This window comes from Lucilia sericata, unplaced genomic scaffold (genome assembly GCF_015586225.1).
Source record: "Lucilia sericata isolate MDLA Ls3-8-SP2 unplaced genomic scaffold, ASM1558622v1 Contig000031F_arrow, whole genome shotgun sequence".
Lineage (NCBI taxonomy): Eukaryota > Metazoa > Arthropoda > Insecta > Diptera > Calliphoridae > Lucilia > Lucilia sericata.
The window spans coordinates 801,413-819,888 of record NW_023994069.1 but is presented as its reverse complement, the minus strand read 5'-3'; the positions used below and the strand labels follow the sequence as shown (position 1 = coordinate 819,888).

General features: G+C 36.1%; 1 protein-coding gene across 2 annotated transcripts; it reads left to right on the top strand.

The window, feature by feature from the left end:
* The first annotated feature begins 1,159 nt into the window (after window positions 1-1,159).
* On the top strand, window positions 1,160-3,968 carry LOC119611516 (protein twisted gastrulation). Of its 2 annotated transcripts, XM_037967137.1 has the most exons (5): window positions 1,162-1,336; window positions 1,567-1,724; window positions 2,756-2,962; window positions 3,030-3,174; window positions 3,628-3,968. In XM_037967137.1, the coding sequence occupies exons 2-5, from the start codon at window positions 1,619-1,621 to the stop codon at window positions 3,818-3,820; spliced, it is 651 nt and encodes a 216-aa protein (XP_037823065.1). In that variant the 5' UTR covers window positions 1,162-1,336; window positions 1,567-1,618; the 3' UTR covers window positions 3,821-3,968. The 2 variants fall into 2 exon arrangements, with proteins under 2 accessions (XP_037823055.1, XP_037823065.1); XM_037967127.1 differs by having other exon boundaries at window positions 1,160-1,724.
* The last annotated feature ends 14,508 nt before the right edge of the window (window positions 3,969-18,476 follow it).

Genomic DNA, 18,476 nt, shown 5'->3' with positions numbered 1-18,476 from the left:
TTTATCTCGCTTACGTCCACTAAAATAGGAATAGTCTTCCTTTAGAGTTGCGAGTTTTCATACATTCTAATAATGTTTTCAAAGTGAAACTTTTGGAATATTTTTCAATCTCTTTGTGATCCCTTTAAATGATGTTGTTCTGAAAGAACTTTAACATCCATGTAAACATTTTGGGTAATAAACTGGGGGACTACCAATAAGGGGAGCGGAACCTCCCATATGAATTAAATACAAAAATTCGTTTATCTGGGAAACTAATATAACTAAATTCTTCAAATTTTGCACGAGCAACTTTAATATTCATCTGAACATTTTGGAGAAAAAAGGGCGGACTTTCATCTGGGGGGCTTGGAGCTCCCATATGAATTAAATAGAAAAATTCGTATATCTGAGAAACTATTAGAGCTAGAATCTTCAAATTTTACTGAAGAACATTTAGAGAATAACGGGCGGACTTTCAATGGGGGGCTTGGCACTTCCCATATGAATTAAATACAAAATTTTTTATATCTGGAAACTATTAGATTATTCAAATTTTTCATAGATTAAATTAAAATCTTAATTAACGTTCGGAATAATTGGCGAAATTGCAATAATTTGCGTGGAATCTCCCATATGTAACAAATTGTATATCTGGAAAACCATTGTAGTTAGAATCATCAAAATCGTTAAGTGGGTTTCTTATTTATATTGCTTTTAGGGTAGCACAGCACACTGGGTATAGCTAGTAAATAAACAAATAAAATATCTTTGTTTTTACGTTATTGATCATTTTCTTAATGCAAAATTTTTTAGAAACTGATTTTCTGCAAGATGTTTTATATGGAAGATAGGGTTAAATATCGGCAGATCCTAGTAAAACTTGGAGAAGGATTTGTTTTTAATTTTTAAGAATTTTTTATTCATCCCTGCATAATTTCTCACACAACTTTTGAGCTTGCTCTGTTTTGTTGTTATAAACAATATATTTGCTTCCAAAATCCCACTTTCTGATCTCTCGGATTCCGTTTTTATTTAAAATCGTTGAAAAATTAAAAACTAAACGTAGTTGAAAACTTAGCCGGCTTACAGTCGATTTTAAGCCACCGCCGACATATTTAGTGTCAGTCGCCGCCGCCGTTAATATTTGTCGGCGCAGGGCTCTGCTGGCAACTCTACTGATCACCAGTTTAACCAGTCCAATTTACTGACAATAGAAGATCGCGAATAGAAAAGAAATAATGTCGCAGCATCTCGTCATCTAATGCGTGATTATTGGAATAAATCTAATTTTGAAAATAAATACAAAAATATTATTTACACCAGGTTTCTATTGTAATAATTGTGTAAACTGTGCGTGAGTGAGAACTACATTAATTAGTTGAACATAGCGTTTGTTGTCCTGCGTCTGAATAATGCTTTTTTAAATTGTCCGTCCTTTGTGTTGTTTCGTGCTGTTTTTTTATTGTTGTTTTTTGATTATTTGTGATTTATTTGATTGATTGATTTGATCATTGGCAATATGGAGATTTTAAGGAGTTTAACGCTGGGCGCTTTTTTGCTATATGGATTTGTATTTCTCTACAGCTCCGTGGAATCTTGTAATGAAGTTGTTTGTGCCTCTATTGTTTCAAAATGTATGTTAACCCAAAGTTGCAAGTGCGAATTAAAGAATTGCTCCTGCTGCAAAGAATGTCTCAAGTGTCTTGGCAAGAAATATTACGAGGAATGTTGCAGTTGTGTCGGTAAGTCTAACCGTCAGTCAAAGATGTGATGATATCAATCAATGTAAATACCAAATGGGTTGGTTATTTGTCAACCCATATTGCTAAACGTGTACATATGTATGTATGTACCACAAATACGTTAGTGTGTATGAATGTCGCGTTTCCAATAGATACATCGCATATTATAAGCTAATTAACGAAGCAAGTTCTATATCATTTAAGATTCATTACATCTTTCAATATCTAACAACACACCAGTGATGAGATTTTTATAAAAGTGTACTTTGTACTAAATCATGTTTTGAAAGGTTTAAACATTGTAATTAAGTTAGAAGAACATCGAGATAAATCTTTTTTAAATCTTATGTGTTTAGATTATTTAATGATAGTATCTGTATGTTAAATATTTCTGTGTCAAAAATTATGAAGTATGTATTTATCAAGTTATTCGTATATTTGAAATCTTTATAGGTATTCAACTCGTAAGTTTTGTAAAATTTCTATAAAAAGTTAAAAGTTTTAACTTAAAACTACTCACTTTTATTTGTTATTTTCAATATAAATATTAGAAAGAAAATTGGAGGAATATGTAGTAGCCATAGTACCTACTACTACGGTAGTACTTATGTTTTATTATAAAATCGTTATGAAAATTTATATTACAAAAGATAATATAAACGGCGCGTTAGTTATACCCTACACAATTGTAATGGAGGGGGTGTTTATTATGCGTTTATGCTGATGTTTGTAACACTTAAAAACATTGGCTCAGCATCCTTTTCTAAGTCGATTCCGCTATATCGGTCTGTCCATCCGTCGATGTGATCATGTAAACCTTGGCCGTTTTCAAATCTAAGATTACTTAATGTTAATTAAGTTTGTAAATTTAATATAGTTAATAATTATTAATAACAACTGAAGGGGCTATGTATATTTATTAGTTTATATTACTTATTTATTTAGTTTATATATTTATTTAGTTGTATGGTATTTTACTACATATTTGTTTAAGTACTTCAAAGTTCTTATGAAATTGTTTTTCCTTTTAGAACTGTGCCCTAGACCAAATGATACTAGAAACTCTTTATCGAAAAGATCTCACGTAGAAGATTTTGAAGGTGTTCCAGAGTTATTTAACGTTTTGGTATCATCGCCATCGGATGATGTTGATTATAATTGGAACATATTCACATTCCAAGTGGATTTTGATACTGTGTTATCTGGTCCTAAATTAGAAAAAGACTTTAACTACTTTAGTAAGTTGTCTGATTGCAATACTTTAACGAAAAAATTTCAGTAATATTATTTTGCTTTTTCGTTCAGGAACTAATGATAAGAACTTGGATGAAGCCTTAAAGGAGAGAGATAACATGATAACTGTCAATTGTACTGTTATATATTTAGATCAATGCACATCTTGGAATAAATGTCGACAAAGTTGCCAGAGTACAGGTGCAAGTAGTTACAGGTAATATATTTTTATACATATCGTCACCTAAAACGCAAACGGTCCTAACTAACCAAAAATTCATCGATTTTATTGGAGATTCTAATGTATTGCATCAAAACAAATGTCCACACAAAAAATTGGTCTCCTCTGACCATAAATATTGACAGAAACAAAAGGCCCTATCTACAAAAACATTTAATTATTAAAGGTAAAAAGTCTAATTTATCCATTTTTGTATACGCCATTGTCAACTATCATAACAAATGATAGGTTTCACTATTAAACAAATTGTTTATTTACTACAAATAAATAGCGTTGATAGAAACAAACTTTTCAATTTAAATAGTTTTTTGCTTCTCCTGTAAAATTTAAAAAATGTTAGATAGGGCCGTTTGCGTTTTAGGTAACGATATGTATATTCTCATATAAACTACACTACTACTACATACATCATTTCTATATTATTTATAGATGGTTTCATGATGGTTGCTGTGAGTGCGTGGGATCAACATGTATAAATTATGGTGTAAACGAAAGTCGTTGCAGGAATTGTCCTGAATCCAAAGATTTAGGTGAAGAATTCGATGATGCATTAGACGAGGACATGCAAGATTATGGGGACAATATGGGTCCCTTTGATGGCTCTGTAAATAGCAACTATTGACGCTACAAAAAAACTTAATTTGTAATTTCGTCACTTAGTAGCCTTTATATACATTGAATTTATGTATATTCGTTAATTTAGAATTTACTTATGATTAGTATATGTATGTATATTAGAATTGAATAATAATATATGTATTTTTTATAATTTTTATTTGTTTCTATATATTTTTATTGCACATTTTTGTATTACTTTGAAGAATATCAATGCAAATATTTTTATCCGTTGGGCAATTAAAAGCTTTGATCCGGCCCTGATGGTATTATTCCTGCAGATCTTCAACACAATATAGATCTTGTAGTTCCTTGGCTGCGGAACTTATACACAGCCTGTCTCTCTTGGTCATACATTCCTACTCAATGGACCAAGTGTAATGTGATTTTTATTCCCAAGGGGGGTAAAACTTCACACACTAAGGCAAAAGATTACAGACCAATATGTCTGGCATCATTTATGCTGAAAACATTGGAAAGGATAATCGATATCCACATTAGGACCTCGATAGATAAATCCTTTCTCTCTGCCTCTCAACATGCATACACGAAGGGCAAATCTGTTGAGACGGCCCTTCATACTCTCGTTGGTCATATTGAAAAATCCATGGGGTATGGAAATTATTCACTGGTTGCCTTTCTTGATATAGAAGGCGCTTTTAATAACGTCAATCCTGCATCTATCTGCCAATCTCTATCTCGGGCTGGGTTTGGTAGGTCCGTTGTGGGATTTGTCGAGAATCTTCTCTCAAATAGGATCATTGAATCCTCCTTAGGAGATACAGTAATCTCTAGAAAAGCTTTAAGAGGTACTCCACAAGGGGGAGTACTATCACCACTCTTATGGAACATGGCCATAAATGATATTCTGGTAAAACTAGACTCTCTTGGCTATAAAACAGTCGCCTATGCTGATGATGTCGCGGTTGCGGTATCAGGCGATCACCTTGAAACCATATCCCAAAGGCTAGAACAAGCACTAAAGATCATTAGCTCGTGGAGTGTCGAATGTGGTCTTAGTGTCAATCCTAGTAAAACGGAACTTGTGCTATTCTCTAGCAAATACAAGATTCCTTTATTTCCTCTTCCTTGCCTTATCGGCGAAGTATTAAAACTCTCGGACAGCGCTAAATATCTTGGCGTTATCCAAGATAAGAAACTATCTTGGAGTACAAACGTACTCTCTAGGGCATCTAAAGCCATTACGGCACTATATGTTTGTAGGAAGGCCATAGGAACATGCTGGGGCATAAATCCAAAGAATGTTCACTGGCTCTTTGAGGCAGTTATTAAACCTATTATGCTATATGGGGTTGTTGTATGGTGGCAGGCGCTTGAAAAGGCTTCACTCAGACAACAACTGGAAAAAGTAATGAGATCAACTGCGCTTCTTATCACAGGCGCTCTCAGAACAACTCCTTCGAAGGCGCTGTTCACTATGCTCAACTGGCTCTCGGTCGATCTCCTTGCAAGGAAATTGGCTATGTCAACTGCGGCCAGATTGAGTGTAACTGGCAAATGGAAACAATGCTCCATAGGCCATGCTAGGATCATAGATCTTATACCGGATAATCAGTACATTGTTGATTATTGTATTCCAGTACCGTCTCTAGTGAGAAAGTTCCAATATCATATCTCTTCGGAGTATGAGGAATCTCTCCTTCCGCCGAATAATTGCTTCCGAGTGTATACAGACGGATCCAAGACGACGAAAGGAGTTGGTGGTGGCATTTTCATTGAGGAATTTGGAACGAAAATCTCCTTCCGACTTAATGATGAATGTAGTATCCTTCAGGCTGAAATATCGGCGATAAGGAGGGCGGTAAATTGGCTAAGGCACTATCGGATATCTAATAGGGATATCAGAATTTATACTGATAGTCAAGCTGCTATTAAATCCCTAACTGGTGTGTTCTCCACATCCAAAATTGTCCATGAATGCCGGACGTCTCTCAATGAGATGGCGAGACATTCGAACATCACCCTAATTTGGGTAAAGGGACATGGGAATTCGTATGGCAACGGTATTGCTGACACATTGGCAAGAGCTGGCACTATGCTTAGCAGAATGGATATAGATCAGTTCTGCGGTATACCACTACTTGCAGTTAAGAGGCAAATCAGTGAAAAATGCCTCTGCATCGCTCGCGACAAATGGTCGCGTGAACACACGTGCTCAACATGTAGAGCACTGTGGCCACAAATGGATATCAAAGGTCTAAATATCTTCTTGGTCTCCAAAGACCGCAGGCTGATATCGATAATCACTGGCCACTGTAAATTTGGGAACCATGCTAGACGCATTGGTCTCCCGTTCAACGACTACTGTAGGAGTTGTCAAAACGAGGATGAAGAAGAGACTATTACTCATCTTCTCTGCGATTGTCCTGCTTTGGCGGAGGCCCGTTTTCAGACGCTTGGATCGACCTATTTTGGTGATCTAACCGAATTGTCAAACATTCAATTAGAACGTCTTCTAGAGTTCATTAATTTGTCAAAATGGGTGTGAATCCTATTACTCACACTACTCATCCACGGCAGCTGCCCTGGCTTTCTCATTTCTCATCATCTCCTTCTCTTTGCAAATGTCTCTGTTCTTTCACTCTCCTCTATCTCTCCCTCTCTTCTCTTTTCTTCTTCTTACAGGTATTTTTACAAAGGGATCAACATGGACCCAAGTAAAGCCGAAATTGGCTACCTGTCTAAACCTAACCTAACCTAATGCAAATATTTTAATATAAAAGAGAATATATTTTAATTTTTGAGAATAATAGTAGTAACACATTCCGACTGGAGTCTCATATCCATGCTAACCGATTTTTGTTAGCTCGGGCACAAAGTATACAGAGGTGTCACTTTTGACATTTGAAAAAGTCTAAAATCAGCTTTTTTGATTTTGAAATTGTTTTGTGAGAAGAGGTATATAAAATACAGGTAAAAAATCATTGAAATGGTTTTAAATTTAATAATTTTTTAATTGTTTAAAATAAACCTAAAAAATTGCATTTGCTTATTTCTTATTTTCAATACCAAAGTTTCACTTTATGCTCTTATCGTGTTTTACGCATAAATGTAAAATATTGCCTTTATATCTTAAATAATTTTCATTTTATAACGGTTTTTGCTTCTCATACATACATACTACATGTTGTTGTTGTCTCAGATCGCCGTTATTACGGTTTAGCTGATTTTAAATAGGAAAATACTCGAAAACATGGCAGAATTATTGAAGATTTCGATCCCGAAGATATCTGGGATCTACAGAAAATTTATTTCAACAAACTTACATACATACAGACGGACATTGCTTTAAGAGTCATCAATTAAGCTGACTGACTACACACTATAATCACCCATATTCTGTATTTCAGTTCGAATCGAAATTTTCTCCGTTTGGCAACTTTGGTATTCTGCATTTTAATTCGACTTTCCGCCACATAAACAGAAACTTACTGCCGGTCCACACTAGACCTGGCCCACACTAGCAAACTTTTGTTGATAAAATTTTTCTTAATTCTCTTTTGAAGTTTCCTTAAAGTCCACACATAGACACTTTTGTTTCAGAAACTAAGTATTAATTGCATTGATTTGTTGTACGAATGAGAAGAATAACAAAACAAAACAAGTTCGCGAGTACGAGAAACTCCGTACCGCGAGAGAGATGAATGATATTCTTTCTCTCTCGCGCAAAATCAAAAGTTTCCCAAAAAAAGTTTCCTAGTGTGGACCGGCAACTAGGAAACTATTTTTAGGAAACTTTCGATTTTGCCAAGGCGAATTCAGATAAGGTGGTGGCAGTTCTGCAACAACAACATTTTACATGTATTTTGTTTTTGCATTTGGTTTACGTAGATGTCAAAAACCATAAGTACGGCGAATTCATTTCATGAAAAATTTTTGTAAAATTTTTATATTTTATTAAAAATAAAGATAGGTTAGGTTAGGTTGATAGGAGGATGTATACTACATCAAATCCGATGAAATACACCTAGGCCACTATCGGGCCTGTTGTGCGCTCCAATTCAAGAAAAAAAAAAGAAATTGTTCACTGAATGTATTATTTTTCCATGTTCAGAAACTCAGTTTCCTGGACGTAATTCCTAAGAATCTTCCAATCGGTGTTGGTTAAGAATGTTATTTCCGGAATAACATCACTTCCAAGATACTTGGATCTAACTTCGATGAATGCCTGACAATGGCAAAGAAAGTGCTCCAGAGTTTCACTGTCCTCTCCACATGCTCTACATTCGTCTGAATTCGCGCGTCCAATTTTGTATAGATGTGCTCGTAATCCTGTGTGTCCACTGAGAATACGTACCATCATACTAACCTCAGACTTGCTCATTTTGAGAAGATTTCTCGTCTTGCTCTCATCAGGGTCACCCCATAGAATCTTTGTGGTTCTACCCACCGTTTCATTATTCCAAGAGGCCTTATGGGATTCTCTCATCCATATTTTTAACTCAGCTTTTGTTGCGTCGAATGGTTTTGCGTTTGTCAGGTTAACTACATCGAGCTCCCTTCCCTTTAAAGCTATTACATTCGCCCTTTCGTTGCCGACTAGTCCCGAGTGGCCTGGTACCCATATGATGTAAACCTTACCTCTGGGAGAGTATTCAGTTAAAGCTTTCTTACAATCCAATACGGCCTTAGATTTAATTCTATCACCTGATATCGCACAAATTGCCTTTTGGCTGTCGGTAAATATATTAAGCCCTGTGGGCGCCATATTTATTCTAATCCAATTTACACATTCCGTTATTGCTCGTACTTCTGCCTGGAAGCTTGTGTTATGATTAGGTAAACGGTGGTATATTTCTGTTTCTGGGTCTTCAATATAGAACCCCAGGCCCACTTTGTCCCCTAATTTAGAGCCATCCGTGTAGCAACGGATTCCTACTGGTATTTGCTCTAATGTTCCGCTTGACCAAGACATTCTATCTGGGATTAGCGTTTCAAAGTTTCCGACATATTCAGTGTCTGGTATGCGATCAGGCACGTCCGATGAATGTTTATAACCTTCCAATGTGTCCAGTATATATTGATGACGTGTCCTATAACCGTTTTTGGCCAGTTCGCCTCATATCTTATATATGTTTCAATGGGTGGAATATCTAGCAACGTTTCCAGAGCCTTGGTTGAAGTAGTACACATGGCACCTCTTATACCCAAGCAGCATGTACGCTGAACTCCCTGTAGTAGTTTGATATTACACTTTTTGTCCAAAGCAGTCCACCAGATTATTGAAGCATAAGCTAGAATTGGTCTAATTACACTTTTATAAAGCCAATTTGTCATAGTAGGACTAAGACCCCATTTCATGCCTATGGTTCTCCTACATATCGCCCAGCACCGATGTGCCTTGTTGATCCTATCCTCTATGTGGTATCTTCTTGCCCAAGAAGCAAGGTTCAGTATATGTAGAAATTTTTGTCTTTCTTGTGAAAAGACAGATTTCCGTCTTCGCCGGGTTAACATTGAGGCCTCTCGGTTGAGCCCAGCTCAAGGCCGTATTCAGAGCCTCCTCAGCTCTTCTACACAAGTAATTTGGATCCTTTCCCTTTAAAAGTATTACGACGTCGTCTGCATAGCAGACATGTCTAAGTCCTTTCTCGGTTAGGGTCCTTAGGTGACAAAATGCCACCCTGTGGTATACCGCGAAATACCTTTTTCCTGATAGTTATATCGTACATCTCGCAGCTTATCCATCTGTTCCTTAGCATGTAGTTGATCCAGTTACGGAGCACCCGGTCAACATGCTGATTATATTTAAGGTCATTGTATGGTATGCTGCTTTTAACCATGCTATCGACTATCCGTTCCAAGGTTTTAAGTAGGAAGGACGTAAGACTTATCGGTCGATAAGACTTAGGTGTCGCATAGCTAGGTTTCCCTGGTTTGGGTATAAATATTACCCTTGCATCCTGCCATTTAACTGGGGTATATGCCAATTTTAAGCATGCAGTGAATATCTGTGACAGATGTACGGAAACCAGTCCCGCCTCCATCTGCAAAAGTGCCGGGAAAATTCCATCCGGCCCTGCAGCTGTATAGGGAGCAAAGCTCTTGATTGCCCCTTTAACCATGTCAGTTGTAATAACTATTTCCGTGTTACCCTCCCCTTCCTCCAATATCGGTTCATCTATGTTATTCGATATACCGGGTGGGAAATGAGAATCCATTAGGAGTTTCATTGTCTCCTGCATATCCTCAAGCCTCCTGCCCGTGTCATCGATCATAGATTCCGGTTGGACATTAGTTTTGGATAGGAATTTTTTATCTTCGATACGTCATTTACGCTATCTACCTGTTCACAGAAAAGTTTCCAGGAGTCTCGTTTGGCTTATCGAACGATTTTCTTATATTCACCAAGTTTATTACGATACTCATCCCAGTATACTGCGGTCTTTTATGCCGTGCCCGGTTAAATAGTTTGCGAAGAGTCTTCCCAAGGTTCCGGATCTCCCCAGTTACCCAGGGCTTTTCCTGGGCAGATCTCCGCTCTCGCAGAGGGCAGCTGTCCTCGAACGATTCAACCAGGGCACTTGTGAACGTTTCCACTTTGGCATCTATATCCTCTTTATTTCGACATTGAAAAGTGTCCTGACCTAAACGGTTCTTTAGTAAGGTCCCGAACATTGTCCAATTAGTTTTAGACTTATTCCGAAACTTTATCGGCTTTGGTGGTGGCCTTAGTATTTTGAATCTTATGTACCGATGATCAGAAAAGGAGTGCTCGTCCGAAACTCTCCAATCCTGAATTTCGTTTATAAGCTCTTCTGAACATATAGTTATATCTAATACTTCTTCTCTGATTCTATTGACGAAGGTAGCTTTATTACCTAAGTTCAATGTTATCAAGTCTTTAGTATTAAAGAAATCCATGAGGGCTTGTCCCCTGCAATTGGTGTTTGTACTACCCCAAGCTATATGGTGCGAGTTGGCATCACAACCTATTACAATTTTCTTATTTTTCCTTTGTGCCTCTTCAACCAGTTTCATCAGATCCGACGTTGGTGGTAGTGTCGGAGAATCGAAAGGCAGGTAAATAGATGCAAGGAATATGTTGCCACGACCTTGCTTCAGCACCGTTGCATCCGATGTTGATAATCCTGTTGAGAGGAGAAAACATAAGTTCTTGTGACATAAGATACATGTTCTCGGGCGAGATCCTGTATCAGCGTAGAAAAGTTGGAAATTTAGGTGATTTAATCCAGAAACCTTGTTGCGAATCGTCCAAGGTTCCTGGATTAAAGCTATATGTATTTTACCTGTGTTGATTTTAGCCATCAGAGCGTTGGTAGCTGTCTCGCTCCGATGGAGGTTTATTTGGATAACCTCAATCATGGTCATCCATTAAAGTGTCTTCCAGCGAGTTGGTGGTCACCTCCTCGCTCTTTGGATTTAACTCCTCCGGATAGCCTGAAGTGGCTATTAATGCAGTGAGTACTGTTGATGGCACTGCGGTGTCCTTATCAGGCATAGGAATAGCAGTATTTTTAATAGACACATTCCCAATTCTGTGCCTCGTTTCTGTAACTCTCGCATCGAGAAGTTTCTCGCATGAAACAGTGAAATTGAAGAAAAAACAATTTGAATTGAAACAAAATATCATTTCTCACATGCAAGTGTTTCTGTAAGAAAATTTTGTGAGAACTATCTGTCATTTATGTTTTTTGAAGTAAGTTATTGGAAATTTGTGAGTAAAAGTGTTTCTGTAAGAAAATTTTGTGAGAAGTTTCTCACATGAACTGTCAAAAAAACTCACATTTTAAAACGGTGCGGAATGTAAAATTTTAATTAAAAAAATATTAATTTAACACGAATTCTATGAAATAATGAAAAAGTAATGTTATATTTATAATTAATTAAGATTCAAATAAATATTGTTCACTAATTTTTAGAAAATACGAGGAATTTCGGATATACAGAAGCAAATGCTAAAAAAGTACGTGGGCGTAAACTTAGAATTTGGCAAGGGCGAATTTAGTGGGATACTTTTTCGAACAATTTTCATTTAATTTCTATATTTTTTTGTTTATTTATTCTTCGTTTATAAATTTGTTCGTTTTCTTCTTTTAATTTTTATATTTTTGACAGCTGTTTTATTGGAAATTTCCAATAAAAAAGTAATTCGTGTAGCCTCTTCTCACTTTAAGTTACAGAAACACTTTTTAGTCACAAATCGAGAAACGATGGAATTTTTTGTTTCACACTTCTCGATGTGAGAACTTCTCACTAAAAGTTACAGAAACGGGGTACTGGAGAGCATTGCTGTTCTGTCTTCTGGCGGGTGAGTGATTTCCTCCTCGCTTTTAGGATTTGACTCCTCAACATTGCTAGTACTTGCTAATGATGCTTTGGGTACTGTCTTATGTGTTTTAGTGTCTTTGTCGGGGCCGGTTTTGACAGCCCTTTCAATCGGCGCCTTCCCAATTTTGGAAAGGGCAACTACACTTTCTTCTGGCGAGTTAATGGTAAATTCCTCGATTTTAGGATTTGACTCCTCAACGTTATCAGTAGTGGATACTGATGCTGTGGTCTTAGGTTTTTTAGTGTCCTTTTCGAGGCTTGTTGTAACAGCCCTTCCAATCGGCACCTTCCCAATTTTGAATATGACAGATTTAGAGGCGAAGTAAGCCCTACCTTTATTCTTGGCAAGACTAGCCATGGATTTCTGGTCGATACCTATTACAAATAAAGTTCTCTCAGGTTCTTCTTTCCTGTAAAAGACATCCCATTTTTCCACGGCCAGCTCAGCATTTTGACCTCCAAGAATTTCCAGTATACGTTCATTAGCCAGTTTACTGCCCCATCCTTTTATGTAGACAGTGGACTTTAGGAGCACCGGAAGCTCGCTCTTCTTTGCCAGTCCCAGCCTAGCGCCGTCCCAGGGAGGAGGGATACTTTCCACCAAGTTCTTTAGGGTGCTAACACATTGGTGAGATGCCAACCTCATCAACATCACGTCCATGCTGAACTCGCAGCTCTCGCTCTCTATTGGTTGTTTGCCCTTTGAAGCGATTGCATGGTCCACTATCTTATTGTTGACCAGGTCTTCTATTTTACTCTGTTGGTCTATTGGAATTTTGCCTGTCGGATTACCGGCATCGTAAACTGCATAGCAGAGATCGTCCCGGTGCCTACTTCTGGCAACTTTGGCGTAAGATGGCGGCTCTTTTCCTTTTCCTCCGTCTAGCTTCTCCTTCCTCGTTTTTCGGGGCTTCTTTTGAGATTCCCTTACCTTCGAGGTTGATTTCGCCGACGTGTTCGTCTTCGGAATATCTGGCTTGGCGTTGTCACCCTTACTCGCAGGATTCTCACTTAAGATTCCTTTGAGTGAAGTATGGCTTGGCTTCGACTGTGTATTAGAAGACGGGCAGCTCTTTTTCTTCTTAGGTTTATTCTCAGTTGTCAACTCCTCGGGAGACCTGATCCTTTTTGCCTCAGATCTTTTGAGAGAGTCCGATTTTTCCTTTGGAGTGTCGTGGGATTGACTAACTATGATTTCCTGAAGCATCTTTTTCAACTTCCTCCTCTGTGCTCCAGAAAGTCTTTTCTTAGTAATAGGTAGTTTAGCTATGCTATCACTCACCTCTTTCACCATTTGCTCTACTTCATCCTTTTTGGGATTTGCTATAATGGTATTATTATTATTATCATCTGGGGATTCAGAGTCGGAACCCTCACCTATATTTAAAGGCTGAGGTAGCTTAGAGCTCTCTCCGAGTACATCCTTCTCTTTACCCCTATATTTTTGCCAGCGGCATGCTGTACACTTGACGCATTGTCCGCCACGGAGGCCAAGGTACCCACCTCCGTAGTAGTATTCTGCTCACGATTGCAGGATGACGACGACACGTGACTCGCGAGTAGATCAACACTTGCCGCCATGTACTGGGTTATTTAGGCCCTGCACCGTAACTTTTATCTTTTTATTTTTATTTTCCATATTTGTTTTTTTTTCAGTTTTTTGGTCCGCGGGAAATATAATATTCCCAGGTAGTGGACAATCTGCCCTCCCTCAGCTTAAATTAAAGCTGGGAGAGGACAGATGGTCCATCACCACCCCCTATCCGCCACCCGGGGACGCGCTCGGTAGGAAAAAAACTGGAAAACTCCCCCGAGAAAAAATAAAGATAAAGATATTAAAATTTGTGAAGAAAATATATTCTGAATTGAATAATGTTTGTTTCAAACGAAAAATTCTATTCCGGCAGATTAATTTGCAAAATTTAAGTGAGTGTCTAAAGTTAAATAAAACTTAATTTTTTTGTGAAAAATAAACATAAACAAGTTAGAGTGCTATATTCGGCTGAGCCGAATCTTCAATACCCTCCACCAGCTGCTTTTATATTAATACTTTTCTAATTGATCAAATATTTGTAGAAAAAAGTTTTCTCATATCTTAAATAGAAAAATCCGTAGATTCAAACAGCTCAAATCTATTACAATTCCAAGATTTATTGAACATTACCAACGCTTGGCGATTTTTATTAATTTGCATGTATGCATGTGTGTGAAAGATTTAAGGATTATCAAAATACATATATATAATTTTGTTCTACACAAATTGATAATGCAACTAGTTAAATACGGTTTTAGGGGCAGGACCTAGTATGAGAGATATGACCAATTATAGACCGATCGTAAAAAATTCTTTAAGCAAAACTTCTGGAAATGAAAGCTATATTTCAGTAAAATTTTGTATCTATATCGTAATTTAGTAATAAGTAATGTGTGTTATGAACCGATCGTGCAAAAATCTTGAAATAGAATTTTTGTATCAATAGCTTTATTTGGTAATGAGTAATGTGCATTTAAGAGATTTTCGAAAGAGGACCTTGTGTATATAAAAACAAAATTTCAAAATTCTGTATCTATATCATTATTTGGTAATTAATATTTTACATTTAAGTAATTTTCTGGAGGGGGCCTAGTATGAGAGCTATGACCAAGTATGGACCGATCGTAAAACAATTTTATAGTGTAATTTATGTATATAAGAGCAATATTTGTGCTAAATGTATGGATATCAATATTTTGTAATGAGTTATGTGCGTTTATGTGATTTTCGGGAGGGAACCTTGCATGGGAGCTATGACCAAGGATGGACCGATAGGAAAAAAATTCCACAGTAATATTTCTGTGCATTTGAGCAATACTTGTACCAAATTTTATATGGATATCTTAATTTAGTAATAGTTATGCGCGTTTAAGTGATTTTCTGGAAGGGACCTTGTATGGGAGCTATGACCAATTATGAACCCCTCGGAAAAAAATGTCACAGTAATATATCTGTATATGTGAGCAATACCTGTACCAAATTTTATGTGGATATCTTAATTTAGTAATGAGTTATGTACGTTTAAGTGATTTTCGGGAGGGGACCTTGAGTGGGAGCTATGGCCAGTTATAAACCGATCGGAAAAAAAAATTCACAGTAATATTTTTGTGCATATGAGCAATACCTGTACCAAATTTTGTATAGATATCTTAATTTGTTAATGAGTTATGTGCGTTTAAGTGATTTTCGGGAGGGGACCGTGTATGGGACCGATCAGAAAAAAAATTTCTCAGTAATATTTCTTTATGTGAGAGTAATACATGTACCAAATTTTATATGGATATCTTAATTTTGTAATGAGTTATGCGCGTTTAAGTGATTTTAGGGATAGGACCTTGTATGGGAGCTATGACCAATAATGGACCGATCGGAAAAAAAATTCACAATAATATTTCTGTGCACATGAGTAATACTTGTACCAAATTGTATATGGATGTATTATGTTAGTAATGAGTTATGCGCGTTTAAGTGATTTTCGGGAGGGGACCTTGTATGGGAGCTATGACCAATTATGGACCGATGGAAAAAAAAATGTCAAAGTAATACTTCTGTATGTGAGGGCAATACTTGTACCAAATTTTATATAGATAACTTGATTTAGAAATGAATTATGTGCGTTTAAGTTATTTTCGGGAGGGGACCTTGTATGGGAGCTATGTCCAATTATGGACCGATCCAGAAAATTTTTCTCTGAATGATTTCTATTGACATAAGATTTTAATTTGTAAAATTTTGTAAAGATTTCGACATTGTGACGGAAGTTATTAATAAAAAACCCATTTTCCGGGAATATGTACTTTTGTATGGGAGGTATATGAAATTGTGGACCGATTCAGGCAATTTTCAGCGGGAATCAAGCTCTTGTATAGAAACGAATGTATGCTGATTTTCATGGAATTATCATTCACAGTTTTCGAGAAAATTACATCAGAATGTGTAAAAAATGCTTATTTTTTTCGAGGTTGTTTCAAATTTTGATTCATAACTTTTCCCGGTGTGAACCGATTTTGCTCATTTTCAATACCAAACTGCCTAGGACAATAATAAATATTTTGGGTGATTTTCGTTAATTTTTGTTGCTTCGTGTTAACGTGAGAATGTTTTATACAGACAGACAGACGGACGGACGGACAGACGGACATAGCTAAATCGACTCAGAATTTCATAAGGTCCAAGAATATATATACTTTGTTGGGTCTCAGATGAATATTTCTTGGTGTTACACACGGAATGACAAAGTTATATATACCCTCTATCACCACTGATGGTGGTGGAGGGTATAAAAAGTACATATTAACGAAAAAATATATATAACGAATGAATGAATCTTTGTTGCGAATGGATAATTCTACTCCGGCGGAGTAATTTTCAATATTTGGCCATAACGTAGCAGACGCCGGACGGGTAAATACCTCATATGGGTTTTGTTATATAAAGCGTTCCGGAACAGACTTTTTATCACTTTATCTACATAGTGTATATATATAACAATATTTTTTAATTTGTTAACATTTAATAGATTTGAAAATTAAGCCACATGTAAAAGTAAGCTGCCGCTGTTCGGCTAAATTCTTTATATGTGTTTCTTTATATTAAGTGTTCCGGAAGAGATTTTTTTTAGTTAATCACGTTATCTACACAATGTTAATATAAAATATATAACAATATTGTTTAATAATATTAATAGAAAAAAATATTTTTCCTAAATAACATATTTGTATACATACCAATTATGCCATTATTTAAACAAAATTATATTTGTTTACGAGATGCTTCGTATTTTTAGATTTTTTACATAATTAATTAAAATATTAATGAAGTTTTTAAATATAAAAATGTAAACAATAACAAACTTTGACAGCTACGTAAACCAGGCGAATTAAGGAAAAAATTATCAGCTGATTGAATAACACCACCTTATCTGAATTCGCCTTGGATTTTGCGTGAGAGAGAAAGAGAAAGAAATATCATTCATCTCTCTCGCTGTACGGAGTTTCTCAAGGCGAATTCAGATAAGGTGGTGGCAGTTCTGCAACAACAACATTTTACATGTATTTTGTTTTTGCATTTGGTTTACGTAGACCTGGTCCACACTAGGAAACTTTAGTTGAGAAACTTTTTTTAATTCTCTTTTGAAGTTTCCTTAATGTCCACATATAGAAACTTTTGTTTCAGAAACTACGTATTAATTGCATTGATTTGTTGTTGTACGAATGAGAAGAAGAACAAAACAAAGCGAGTTTCCGAGTACGAGAAACTCCGTACCGCGAGAGAGATGAATGATATTCTTTCTCTTTCTCTCTCACGCAAAATCAAAAGTTTCCCAAAAAAAGTTTCCTAGTGTGGACCGGCAGGTACAAGGCGAATTCAGATAAGGTGGTGGCAGTTCTGCAACAACAACATTTTACATGTATTTTGTTTTTGCATTTGGTTTACGTAGATGTCAAAAACCATAAGTACGGCGAATTCATTTCATGAAAAATTTTTGTAAAATTTTTATATTTTATTAAAAATAAAGATAAAGATATTAAAATTTGTGAAGAAAATATATTCTGAATTGAATAATGTTTGTTTCAAACGAAAAATTCTATTCCGGCAGATTAATTTGCAAAATTTAAGTGAGTGCCTAAAGTTAAGTAAAACTTAATTTTTGTGAAAAATAAACATAAAAAAGTACATATTCACGAAAAAATATATAAAACGAATGAATGAATCTTTGTTGCGAATGGATAATTCTACTCCGGCGGAGTAATTTTCAATATTTGGCCATAATGTAGCAGCCACCGGCAATACGATGTTGCAACTGGTACTTTTTTGACTTAGAACTTAGAAACATGTAATTAAGCACTTGAGAATCTATAAAAGTGGACTTTTTGGTACTTTTTCGTTCTTCAAAAGGTACTTTTTGAGTTTTCTATTAAATTGAACATAGAAACATGAAATTATGCACGTAGAGCCTGGAGTAAATGAGAATCAATAAAATAGCACTTTTTGGTACTTTTTCGTTCTTTGACTGGTACTTTTTGAGCTTGCTACAAAATTTGAACTTCGAAACATGAAATTAAGCACTTAGAGCCTGGAGTAAATGAGAATCTATAAAATGGGAACTTTATCGTACTTCGACTGGTACTTTTTGAGTTTTCCATAAAATTAAACCTAGAAACATAAAAATAAATATTTAGAGCCCGGAGTAAATTATAATCTATAAAAAGGGACTTTTTAGTACTTTTTCGTTCTTCGACTGGTACTTTTTGAATTTTTTATAATATTGAACCTAGAAACATGAAATTAGGAATGTACAGCCCGGATTAAGTGA

Coding starts and splice junctions, on each gene's coding strand:
- LOC119611516 (XM_037967127.1), top strand. CDS start 1,502: ATGGAGATTTTAAGGAGTTTAACGCTGGGCGCTTTTTTGCTATATGGA. Junction 2,963..3,029: donor AAAAGACTTTAACTACTTTA/GTAAGTTGTCTG, acceptor TTTTTCGTTCAG/GAACTAATGATAAGAACTTG. Junction 3,175..3,627: donor ACAGGTGCAAGTAGTTACAG/GTAATATATTTT, acceptor TATTATTTATAG/ATGGTTTCATGATGGTTGCT.